This window comes from Falco punctatus, assembly GCF_963210335.1.
Source record: "Falco punctatus genome assembly, chromosome: 12".
NCBI classification, from domain to species: domain Eukaryota; kingdom Metazoa; phylum Chordata; class Aves; order Falconiformes; family Falconidae; genus Falco; species Falco punctatus.
Genome location: NC_137592.1, coordinates 28185485 through 28198062, shown reverse-complemented (window position 1 = coordinate 28198062; position 12578 = coordinate 28185485). Strand labels below are relative to the sequence as shown.

Here is a 12578-nt window from a genome sequence, read left to right as displayed (position 1 = left end):
TGAAGTATGTGAATCATCTTGTATCTTTATATGGGTAAGAATAATCCCCTGCTATTAAGAAAATTCTTTTATTTTAATTGGAGCATGAAACATTTGAGATCTAGACTTGTGTAATATTTTCAGTTATAAGGCATAGCCTGAGAAGTAGAACTAAAAATAGTTTTAACAGTTGTTAAAGAAAAGCTAGAAATTCTACTCAAGGTCATCTTATTTGTGCTTAGGAATTGTGCCACTTGAATACCAATTAGTTCTAAAATGAGTAGGTTGTGGGTTTTTTTTTCTTGTTCTGTTAAATAAAATCATGTAAAAACTTCTATAAAACTTAAGCTTGTGAAAGGACTGTAGTAGGGCAAAGAGTGAGAATGGTCTGAATAAGAACATCTGAACTTTGATGGTCTGTCCTACTAATTGAGTCTTCTGATCCCAGTACCATTACTTAATCACACTCTGGTTCTGCCTGCATTGTAATTGGAACATATTAGCTTATACTCATAGTCTCAATTTTTAATAGAATCTAAATTATTATTTTTTTAATCTGACACATGATTGAGAGGAAGTGATTTTTTGGCAAGAACTCTGCAAACCACATGGCTCTGCTTCCAGACCAGTATCCAGATCCTGTCTCCTGAGGTTTCTCATGCTTGTGATTGATCTGAAGTGAAACGTAGCAGAATTTGTTGCGGGTTCTGAAATTTTCCAAGTTTTCTATAGTACTGTTAAGCATTTTAGAAAAACCATTACTGTTTGTGAACAGTACAGAATGTTTCTAGGTTTGAACTTGAAGATAGTTGTATGCCGTAACACTCTAAGAATAAAAAAATCCAGTAGGCTTTTGCATTGTCCCCTTCTCAGGTGAGGGAACCTTCTTATTTACTTGTGGCATGTTTTTAATGGGACTGTGAAACACCTGAAACTTGTAAATAATTTTGTTTTCTTTGCATCTGATCTTTCTTCATGGATCAGATGGGGTCCTTTTGGTCTAAACTGTAAACTATGCTTAGAAAGGAAGCAATGGGTGTATACATATCTCTATATATTACAGGTTTGCTATCTCTATATTGAACTAATTTCTGGCTAGAAAAAGGGTGGTCTGATTAGAAATTGTTATCCCATCCTGATCTAGTTGTTGAATAGGTGGTGAGACTAGAACACCTGCGTTTTTAAAATTAAGAATATATTTCCTCAACTGATCTTGAATCACATCTGTAAGAGACACAATCTCGGTATTCTGCCTTCGCCCCTAGCCTTGAAAAGCATCCCAGTGTTGAGTGCTTTTGTCATTGTTGGAGTGCCATGGAAAGTGTGATAGAAATTGATGCTATGTTTTCTCAAAAAAAAAAAAAAGTATGTATTGAGAATTAAAACATCTGGATACACTTCTGAATTTTCTTGTGCTGGGAGGTGAAAATAAGATACTGGGAAATTCAGTGTGGTCTTTAAAAAAAAAAAAATCACAAGAAACACCCCACCCGTGCCCCCCAACCAACCGACAACAAGCCACAAAAAAAGAACCAAGACAGACGTGGCGGGGGGGAGTAGTCATTTCCCTCATTCATAAAATATGAAGAAATATTTCATTGTACTTCCTTTTGTAATTGGTGAAGAATGCATGTCTCTTCAGCCGTCTCAGTTTTCCAAATGGCAGGCTACATTCCTTGCAAGCCAGGCATCATGTGCTTTCTATAATGTTGGATGTGCTGGAGTGGTATGTTCAGAGAATTTGACTTACTGATAAGAAATCATTCCTTTCTATTTTTATTTCTTGTCTGCATCTGGACATATTTCCCATAAAGACAATTTGTGTACTGTTTCCCTCTTCTAATAAATAGTGTGCTCATGGTATGTTCTGCTTTCCTGTGTTTCTAATACAATGATGTTCACGATACGTTCCCTTTTAACTTCAGGCTCTACCTTAGTTTCCAGATGACTGCCATAATTGGGATTAGCTGCTGACAGCAATCTCCTAATGAAATTGCGCTTTTCAGTGATCAATATAACCTTTTCTCAGGGAGAAAATGTTAAATCTAGGTGTCAACTGTTGTAAAATGTGTCAAAACCAAGAAGCGTTTCATTTATGAGCAGGTGAATTTTTTGTGCTGAACTTGATTGTGTATGTGTCTGTTTTCTTTAATATATGTTTAAAGGACCCAGGGTCTTCCAGTCCTCTTTTCTTGCAGAAGTAGTTGCCGCTGAAAAATATAAACTGTGTGAAGCTAGGGCAACTCTAGACTCTTTATTCTTCAGTCTTTGCAGAAAAAATGGTGTATGGCTATAGCATTTCATTAAAATTCATGGTTGGCGTTGAAGAGAAAGAAGGGGGGGGAAAACCTGCAGCGGGGAAAAATGCAAAAAAAGGTAAAATATCTCTTCTTGATTCCTTTCATTCTGTTTGTCTTGACCACAACTTTTCAGGAGGAACACCTTTAAGCAAAATGTCAGTGCTAGGGGTTTTGTATTTAGAAAGGTGAATGTTTCAGTAAGTTGCAAGGAATATTGCTTTAACAATTTGAGTGGTTTTTTTTTTTTAAATGTTAACCAAAAAGGTGGTGGTTTGCCATAAGTAATTTTATGTTCTACTCCAAAATACTTGTATTTTAACAGTGAGCAGAGTATCTGCCAAGCACGGGCTGCTGTAATGGTTTATGATGATGCCAATAAGAAATGGGTACCAGCTGGTGGATCAACTGGATTCAGCCGAGTTCATATATATCATCACACAGGCAACAACACATTCAGAGTAGTGGGCAGGAAGATTCAGGATCATCAGGTAAGCAAATCTCTGAAAATTTGGCATACGTATCTTAAGCTATTTTTGTGATTCCTTTTAAGAGTAAGGAATAAGTCTTCAGTAACATTGTGGGAGCTGTAAATAATAAATTTAATTTTCTTTTTAACCAAATTAGAAAAACTGTGTTATGGCTTTTTCCTCATAAATGAAGCACTTTACATACTCCAAGGTGATGTAGTTCTTGTGCACTCTTGTACCATTCCTTTCTACAGATAGCTAGGTGTAAAGGCTGGTGGTTTATGCAGAAGTCATCTGATTCTCTTTAAGGCAAGGTAGCTACCTAAAAAAGTTCCTTCTTCCCTACTGTGTGCTGTTGGCTGTGGTCTGTGTAGGTACCAGCAGTTCTTTTGCAGCTCCTTTCTGTTTTATGAAAAGTTGGATACCTATCTCACTTCCCCAGATCATTTCATTTAAAAAACCTCCTGACATTTGATAATGTTGATCATTACCACTTCGAGAGACTGAAAAGGGAGCAACAGGGGTTACATCTTAGTTTCCTTGTTGAAGTTCTTAAATCTTGATTAAATGGCAAATTTAGCACTCTGTCCTGAAATGTGCTCTGCCTTGTGATAGTTGGTGTGGGTTAAAAATCTAATCTTTTTGTTTGAGGAAAGCATCTGTATCTATTTCCTTCTCTCCCAGCATTTCATAGAATACTTTTGGTTTGGTTTTTGTTCATTTCTCACACACCTGAAGCATAGACTGATAATCTCCCATGTGTTCTGTTATTAAACACTTACTCCAAGTAACAAATGGTCTCTGTGCATTCATCTGAGAATAAACGTGTGGGGGTTTTCTCCCATTATTCAGTGGAAAAAGGTGAGGATATAGTTATCCAAGTGCAATGGGATCCTCTTAGTGGATGGCTTGTAAGAAATGGTCATCCTACTAGCCAGAATTTATCACCTTTTGTGTGAGCCATAGCAATCTTGCAGAACGGTACCTTGTGATGCATAGTAGAAGTCTGTGTAAACTGCTGCTGAAAGCACTGCAAACTAGGGGTGCAGCACCCACGGGGAAGGTGATAACTTGGGTTAAAAAAATTAAATTCTAACAAGTATTCTTTTAAGTTAATGGAAAACTGAGTTTCTGAAATGCAAATGCATATTCATGTCAAGTACTCTGCTACTAAGTCAGAACTGTTGATATTAGTACATTGCTGTTATAAAACATCACTGCATCTTTTGAAACAAGAACACATAAGCTGCAAAAGTTGATACAAAATATCTCATTAGTCCCCTTGTATATTCTCATCACTGATTTCATGGGGCTTTGGAATTGAAATTACAATGGTTATGTGCTTCAGCATTTGATTTTACAGATTATGGGCTTGAATTAGCTGACGTGGTTAAGGAAAAAAGTTATATAAAGCTAAAGCTTGTTTGTAATCGTTGTTTAATCACATAATTTTTTTTATTATTATTTTAATGATTATAGGTGGTAATAAATTGTGCCATTCCGAAAGGGCTGAAATACAATCAGGCTACACAGACCTTCCACCAGTGGCGTGATGCTAGGCAGGTGTACGGTCTGAATTTTGGCAGCAAGGAAGATGCCAATGTCTTCGCAAGTGCCATGATGCATGCCTTAGAAGTATTAAATTCACAGGAAGCTGGTAAGAGTCTCTCAACTTTTTTTTTTTTTAAAGACTGTTCAAATACAGGGATGGAAAAAATTCAAATGTTTACGCTTAGAAGTCAGTAAGTCTTGTTTCTAATCATTCAGCCTCTGGCCAGTTTAATTATTTGGGTGTTTTGTCTACCTAATTACTGTTTCTTAATAGTGATTTTCAACTTGACTGCCACCTGTGTAAATACAATTCCTAACAAGTAAATGGAGTTTCATGTTATCTATTACATAGAGATACTTGCTGACTTAGCATTTTTTTTTTATTAAGGAAGCAAAACCAAAACACTGCACCAAGAAACTCCTCATACCTCTTGATCAGGGCATTTTTCAGAACTTCTAGAGACATCCAGTGTTCTTCATGTGTATTGGTGTTTTTGCTTCTCACTGAGTACCTGTTTATTGTGAGAACATTAGGTTTATTCACTCCGAACTTTGTAATTCATGTCGTCCTCTTTGGCAGTTCTTACCATAGAGTTTTCTAGCTTGGAGACCTTGGATCCAGGGGCCACGTTCTGATGAGCACACATAATTTAGATAACAGGTCCGTCATTTAATTTGGTTGGAGAACAGGGTGACATAGAGGGTTTAAAACATTGGTGGAAAAATCAGTGGCTTTGTTTTCAGGTGATACCTGTAATATATTCTAGATAGGCTCTACAGCAAATTGATCAGTATAACACTGGGCCGCACACAGAGTGAGATTTTAATTTGAAAGACTAAAAGAGACTTTTGTGTTCTTGTAACCAAATAGAATTCTTTTGTCCTCATTAAACTTTAAAGATTGCCTGTGTAACAAGAGAGAGTACTTGTGTGCCAGTTTTCTTTCTGCTGTGTAGAAGAGAGGCTGTAGATGACCTTACTAGGGCTGTCTCAACAACAGCAAAAAAGGGGTGACTTTATCAAGTTGCTTTTCAATCTGATAGTTGTTTCAAGGCTTACCTTTTGAAACTAAGCTATCTAGACCAAGGATATAGGCTAGACCACTGCATTCTGCAGTGCTTGTGCTGTTTTATGCAGCATGAGGCTAAAATAGAAGGAGTAGCTAAAGGCATACAGGTTTTTTGCCAGCTAAAATAATCCGGTTGTGTATCCCATCCTCCTACCTCTCAGTTGGATATTTTCTCTTCTAAATCCCTCAGTTCTCCTTTCCCAAAGGGTTGCTTGATTGTAAACGTCTCATGTATTCTGTTCTATCTCCCGACCAACATGTGGGAACACATGAAGCGTTGGTTTCTACTCATTTGATATCATGTCAGGCCTTTTCAGACTTTATAATACCCACAGGATTGAGGTGTTTATGTTGTTTCCCCATTACCTGTACTTGAAGAGTTTGGTATAACATGTTTCAAACAAGTGTGTGTGTGTATATATATATATATGCATATATATATTTTCTTTATTTCATTTAACTCCTCTTAATGGTAAAACTGAGCTACTGGAGAGGCTGAAATGACACAGGCAGGGATGACAGTGCTAATTTTTTAATTGGTCAGTGTGCTTGGTTTTTAATTTCATGGATTACTGTGATTTGTCTAATGACTAGTTCTCTTTATGCGAATTATATGTGGGCTAACAGCTATGTCGTTATATTCTTCAGTAGTAGAAACTCTGAGCTAATATGCCACTTCAGTTTGTAAAGACTTGGATAAAACTAAAATGGTTTTTAGGGGTTTCTTTTATATGCAGCTTTAGTAATACAGAACATCATTTGAACAGTAGCCTAGAATCAGTGTAATTCCAGAGGAGCAAACAAAGTAACTCTTTCCTGTTGCATCACTTCAGTAATTTCTTAGATGGGGAGGGGAGCTGAGCTTTGCAATGAGTCTAAAAATCACTGTACTTAAAAATCAGTCCTCTGCTCATTCCATATCATGAATTGTTCCAGATCATTCTGCCAGTAGTCTCTTCATTGATCTCTGAAGTCAGCCTTAAGTTTGAGTTTGTATGCTTCCTTCAATTTAATACCAATTAATCCCTGATGATCGAGGGGTTGTTTCATCTTCAGATGGATTTTTGTGTGATTCCTGAAGTGAGTTGAATATGACTGTAATATGTTCTGGTTGCTGGCTACAGTCTACCTGGTTTGTTCTTAAGAGCTTTGAGATACAGGTCTGACTGACGAGGACATGAATTAATAAGGTTTGTAATGAGGTTTGATAGTGACTGGTTGTAACCTGTAAGTTTTCTGAATTGTAAGGTAGTTGCTTTGTTTCTCCTTCCTGTGATTTGACTTGGTAGTAGTAGATACAAGTCAAAATGCATTAGTCACAAACTAATGGTGCACACCATCGGCAGAGGAGATAGTGTCAGTTGAGGAGGACTCTGGCTGCTTAAGATTTGCTCTCACTTAACTTTTTCACAAACAGCTCTAGCTTCCATCAAGATGAAATAAAAAACAAAGCTTGATGTTGTTAGTGCTGCCTCAGCAGATGTCTGAAGATAAGTAGCTTTGCACTGATGCTTGTAAAAAAAATTTGTGATTATGCATATGGAATTGCTTTGTAAGCCTGTTACCATTTCCAGACAATGTTTATAAAGATAAATGGTCATAATGTATCCGTGTTAGAATATTGTCAACAAGTGTTCCTAATTTTTATCAGCTGGGAGGTTTGTCAGTGTGTATTAATTTTTCTGACCTGTATCAGTTTAAGAAGTAAAAAAAATAAAAGTATCTTTCTGAACATACCTGCTTCAGTAATGCAAGTAGGATACTAAGTAGCTTGCAGTTTAGAAACAAACGAATTGGGCTTTTTGCTTAAAGTTTTAATTTCCTAAAAGTGTAGCTAGAAATTAATTCTTGGTGGTGGCTTTGTGGTGTTTTGGGGTTTTTTTCCCCCTAGCATCTCTGACATAGCTGAATATTTATTTTGAGAAGTCACTGGCTCTGAGGCTGTAATATTAACTCTTAATTTTAGGAGATAGATGGCAACTGGGTCCATCCCCATCCTGTCCTGTGTCCCCCGTGGTCGTGTCCCCCCCCCCCCTTTTTTTTTTTAATAAACAAGCCTTTTTTGAAAGGAATTTTTGCTAGTATGTGAAGATCAATATATTACAAATGTTTAAAAGTCTTGCAGATAAATTCGAAGTAACAAAACTATCAAAAGTATAACACATGTAGTCCTCGTTGGTGTACTAATGATACTGCTTCAGAAATCTGGACCTGAAGAGGACAACTTGTCTCTAACAATTTATGTAAATTGCATATAGCATCTCCAACTCGAGTAAAATAAATCCTATATAGATACCTCCCTTTTACTCTAGGATTGCTTAGAATTAAATTTAGAATTAGTTTAGGATTAAAGTTTGATTATTGCAGTATCATTATTTTCTGCTGTCTTATCTCATTTTGGCAATTTCTTTTATTAGCTTGGTTATTTTAAGTTGTATGTTATTGATAAAAGGAAAGCAGATTTAATGTTAGTAAAGCATACTGTTCAGAAACTCATAAACCTGTAGGCAATTTTTTTAAACTTTATGCAAAGGTTTACAGAAATCTAAATGCTTCTGAGGAGTATTAAAGATTATTTTGTGGACATCCTTTTGGCTAGTCAGCTGTTACTTATGCCACTCTTGAAAAAAAAAAATTATCCTTCTCTTGCATGTATTTGAAAAATGTCATTGATCTTTGCTTGCAGTTGGCATCCTCAGCTGTTCTGCTGGCTTAATTTGAGGTTGTTTAATTTAGGCTCTCCCTCTAGTGGATCTAGAGAAGCCAAGGGGTGCCTGTATGGCTGAGCACTCAGCAACGGGCTTTTTGTCGATCTGATGAGTTCAGAATGCAAAGTGAAAGTACTTGGAGTAAAGCCTTTACTGCAACTGGCATTTTTCTTCTAAAAAAAACAGTACAGGTTTATCTCGAAGATCTCTGAAGTACTGGCTACCTTGTCAGTGAAGCTGTTTGAAATACCCTGCATGTCTGGTGTCTTGGGGTTTTTTTCTCCTCCTGATTTACAGTGCTGCTCATGTAATCATCCTAATTTATTTTATGCTTAAACTTGGTTTATTTAAATCAATGTAAAAATCAGTGTTTTCGCTCTGCTCTGGTTCAAATGACTGCATTAGCTAGCAGCTATTCACCCAGACCCTATTTTCCTGCTGGCTAGTTGAACAGATTGTAGACCACATGCAAATCCAGAAGAGAAAGACAGCAACACAGGGCTGCGCTTTTGCCTGGAATTTTAAGGTATACTACTAATGCTGCAAGTTCCTGCCCTATACTGGTTTAGAAGATGGATTAAAAATGAACTAAGATTTGTTTCTGGCACTCATTAGGGAAAATTTTGGAAGACTTATTCATTTAATTAAATAATTGTCTGAGGTGGTCAAAAGTTACACCTTCATCAAATTACAAGTATGCATCATTAGTTTAAGAGGTCATTTGAAGAGGAGTTCTGGCTTTAAGGCTGTGTGCAGTGTGTTCAGATATTCAGTAATTAGTCTTAATTGTCTAAAGACGACTGCTTTCTGCAAAGGTTTTGCATTGCATTATGAAGAAAATTTTCACATCTGCATTAAACAGAGTTCAGTGTTGCAATCAAAGTGACTCTGGAATGAGAGAAAAGCCTCAATGAAGGGAAATTGGATGGCTGAGAAAATTCTCTGATGTGTGAGAAAATGGATTATTCCTTTGAAGGAATAAGGGCAAGTAAGGGATGTGTGTGTTGGGCAAGGGGAGGAACAAAGGGGTACCACATTCAGTTTTGCTGCAAAAAGTACCTTCTAGTTCAGGGGGAATTGGCATTCTTTCGTGTGGCAGCAGTCTTCAGCCTCAAGAAAGCCTTGCTTAGAGAATAAAAAACTTAAGTATGAGATTTGTATATGTGTAATATGCATTTGAGGAGGTACTTTGAGTTGTTCATTGCAGAAAATGAAAGTGGCAAAAGAACTGAAGGATGTAATACAACTGTAAACAAGCCTATTCTAGTTCTTTCTAACAGAATTACATGTATGTAAGATTCATGGTGGGTTTTATACTAATCTTTAACAGTTCTGTATTGGTTCCCAAGAAGATTTTGGGATATTTTGGGTATAGAGGCAAGGGATAGGAATGGCTTCAGTGAAGCTGTGCTAATACTGCTTTTGATGACACTTTAATTAATAGGAAAATGGGGAGGAGGAAAAAGAAACAGAGGGTTTTTTTGTTTCCAGCGTCTCTTTATTTTGTTAGTCTAATCTTGGAAGAAAAACTGGAGGTTGAAGTTCTTTGAAATTATTGGGACCCCTAGAAGTTAGGTTGTCCAGTTATTAAATAATTAGACCTTCACAGGGAAAAGGTGCATGCTTTCTCCACAGCTGTATACTGATGTGCAGTCATTTCTCTTACAGCAGAGATGGTTCATTAAATCCTTGCTGATAGGAGAATGCTTTTACTTGTATGATAGATTGAATAATTTAGTATCTTCAGGAAATGTAAACAAACAAAAATGGGGGTTGCTTGACTGGAATATGTGTAGAGACTATAGGAGGCTGAAGAGAGAAATGTATATGCAGGGCTGGGGGTGGTGGTGGGGGTGGATCTCAGATGTTTCTCCTCATGCTGTTTTGGTTCACATCATGCTAAAACTTGTTTTGTGAGAAGAATTTTTCTACTGTGATGAAGTAATTATGCTATACCTGTACTGCTGGCAAACCTCTGGAGCAGGGTGTCAGCACCCCCGTCAGAACTAGAGTAACGTGATGTGGTATTATTACCTGTGTTGTCAGAAGTTAATATCTTGGGTAATAACTCTGATTTTGCTAGCAAGTTTTTTCTTCTTTTAAAAGTGAGATTGATTAAAGATTATTTTTTTTTCAGTTACTAGATTTTTTAATAGCTAATCCTGATCAACTAGTCCTGGTTTATATGCCAAAATACTGACCTGAGAGAAGTCCTGTTTATTGGATATAATATTTCCATTTTAATTGCACATAAGATCATTGAAAGCATCATCAGTGTTATACTTGTGGTATTTGGAAGTGAAGGGGGTTGCTAAGTTTTCAGAGTTATACTCACTTTTAAAGTTTGCCTGTGTGGTATTACTGATTTATGTGATTCTTCAGAATTAGTATTGTATCAGGTGAAAGCATTGAAGTTTGGGTGGGCAACCCAAAGAATTTCAGTAAAATTTGGTAGTTGGTCTTAACTGCATGGCAAACATACACAGAAGTACATTAATTTTGTGGTTAAAGTTTTGAAGTTTTGCTTAATAAACACTGGGGAATGTTAATACATTTTTCTCTTGAGGGTTCATATTGTTTTACAAATATTACCAGTAGAAGTTGTAGCTATATTAAATCTGCTGCCTTTTGGGAGCAGGATGTTGTCGTAAAATCATGAACATAATTGTGGAAATACAACTTTGCTGGAAAGGCTCATTTCTGTAGTATCGTATGCAAATATTGACAGTCATAATCTACAACATTGCTATTAAAACGAATTTTGGCAGAACTGGAGAAAAAAGCATAAATATTCTGCAGTATATGGTATTGATACACTTCCAATACTTGCTTTTTTTAAGACTGTGATACTGTAGATTCATTAAGTAACCACACGACTGTACTGCTGAGGCATTGTCTCCATCCCCGGTGTATAAAAGGACTGCAGAGAGAAACTTCAAACCTGCTTGCTTCGGGTCACACGGCGAGTCGTGCTGAGCCCAAGCCTAGCTACCCAGGGTATCAGCACTCTGTTTCCAAGGCTCTGCTGGCATTGATAGGAGGCTTATCTCTACTTAAATCCAAAAGTATTCTAATATTTTTGTTATTCTTGTCCCCTTTTATTACCTTGATCAGGTAAAAGTGCTTGTGCAGTGAAATGGAAAGCGTTTACTTTCAGTATAGAAAATGCAACATAATACCCACTCTGCCAAAATAAGTGATGAGTAAATTCACTCAGCTGAGGGTACTTACAAAATGGTAGCTGTGTATGGAAAAGCAGATACTTGAAAGAAAGAGAAGGCTTAGCTGGAAGATGATTCATTCCAATAGAAGTACTAGAGAAAAGTTCTGTCAGTTCTTAATGACCTAATTTTTTACCATCTTGGTCTTGCATGTAAACCCATAATCAGGTCTCAAGGAAGGTGCTGTTTTGCTTCTGCTGGAAGCTAGTTAGCAAGTCTCCCCAGAATTTCTTCTGTAATGTCCTGGAGCAGGACAGGCTGTGAATCGGATGGCAAGGAGCTGGAGACAAGTGAAAAGCGACTTCAACATAATAATTTTTCTCATTACTTCCAAACATAGATCTCTGAAAAAGCCTGCTTTCCACTCATTGTGAAAACCTTGAAGTATTTAGTAGAACACTTCTTAAAAAGTTCTTACATTCTATCATGTACATCTTGTTGCTGTGGTTTTGAACTCTTGCCTGGGGTCTGTTCTTTGCTTAGCAAAGGTGTACTCAGAAACTGTACTTGATGAAAATGTTTTCTAAAGATTATAATTAGTCAGTACACTTTATAGCATATGCCTGTATAAATTAACTTGATGTCTGCTTTCAGTCCATTCTTCCTTTGGAAAGTCAGTCATATTTTTATTTGAATATCAGACTGTATAATTGGAACGTTGCTTAGTTTTGATGCTGATTACTGAGAAATGAAAGAGTGGGAATTCTTAATTATGGAGTTGTTTATATGAACTGTTTCTCTGGGGGAAGAAATGAGATCTTCACCTCAAACTAAAATTCTCATGTGTGATAGTTGATCAACTTTTTCTAAAGGTACTAGATTTTTAAAAAAATTTATTTGTGTCTTTTAATGCTGTACTCTGAACAGTACAGTAATTGCAGGAGTGGGGTTTTTTTGTGCGTGTTTTGGCTTTCTTGAACCGTAGGGCATGTGGGGTTCTCAGGAAGATTTCATGTGACCCTGACTGCCAGCAGTCCTGAAAAAACCCACTTTGCCGATCCTTAGGTTGCCAGCTCCCAAGCAAACCTGTCCAGCCAAATAAAAAATGTGCACTGTAACTCATTGCATAACCGGTAGTACATGTATTGCTCCAGTCTTGAACAGTGGATCCTTGGGGGTTTTTATGGCCACTACCTCATAGGAACGTGGGGTCTTCAGTGTCAGCCAGGTGCTATGTCAACACTGTTAGCATAAGGCAGGTGACATAGAAGGAAGTGGGGTGGAGACTTCGGTGTGAAACTCCAAAGCAGACCATTTAATTGAAAGACTGAAGGCACTGATGA

The 12578-nt window shown here is 37.0% G+C and overlaps 1 protein-coding gene across 1 annotated transcript in view; it reads left to right on the top strand.

Annotated features, from left to right (window-relative positions):
• The window catches only part of ENAH (ENAH actin regulator), a 125242-nt gene that overhangs the window by 45524 nt on the left and 67140 nt on the right, over positions 1-12578 (top strand). Inside the window, exons 2-3 of the mRNA XM_080408735.1 lie at positions 2602-2767; positions 4226-4403. Coding sequence (XP_080264861.1) covers positions 2602-2767; positions 4226-4403 — 344 coding nt within the window. The remainder of the gene's footprint in view (positions 1-2601; positions 2768-4225; positions 4404-12578) is intronic.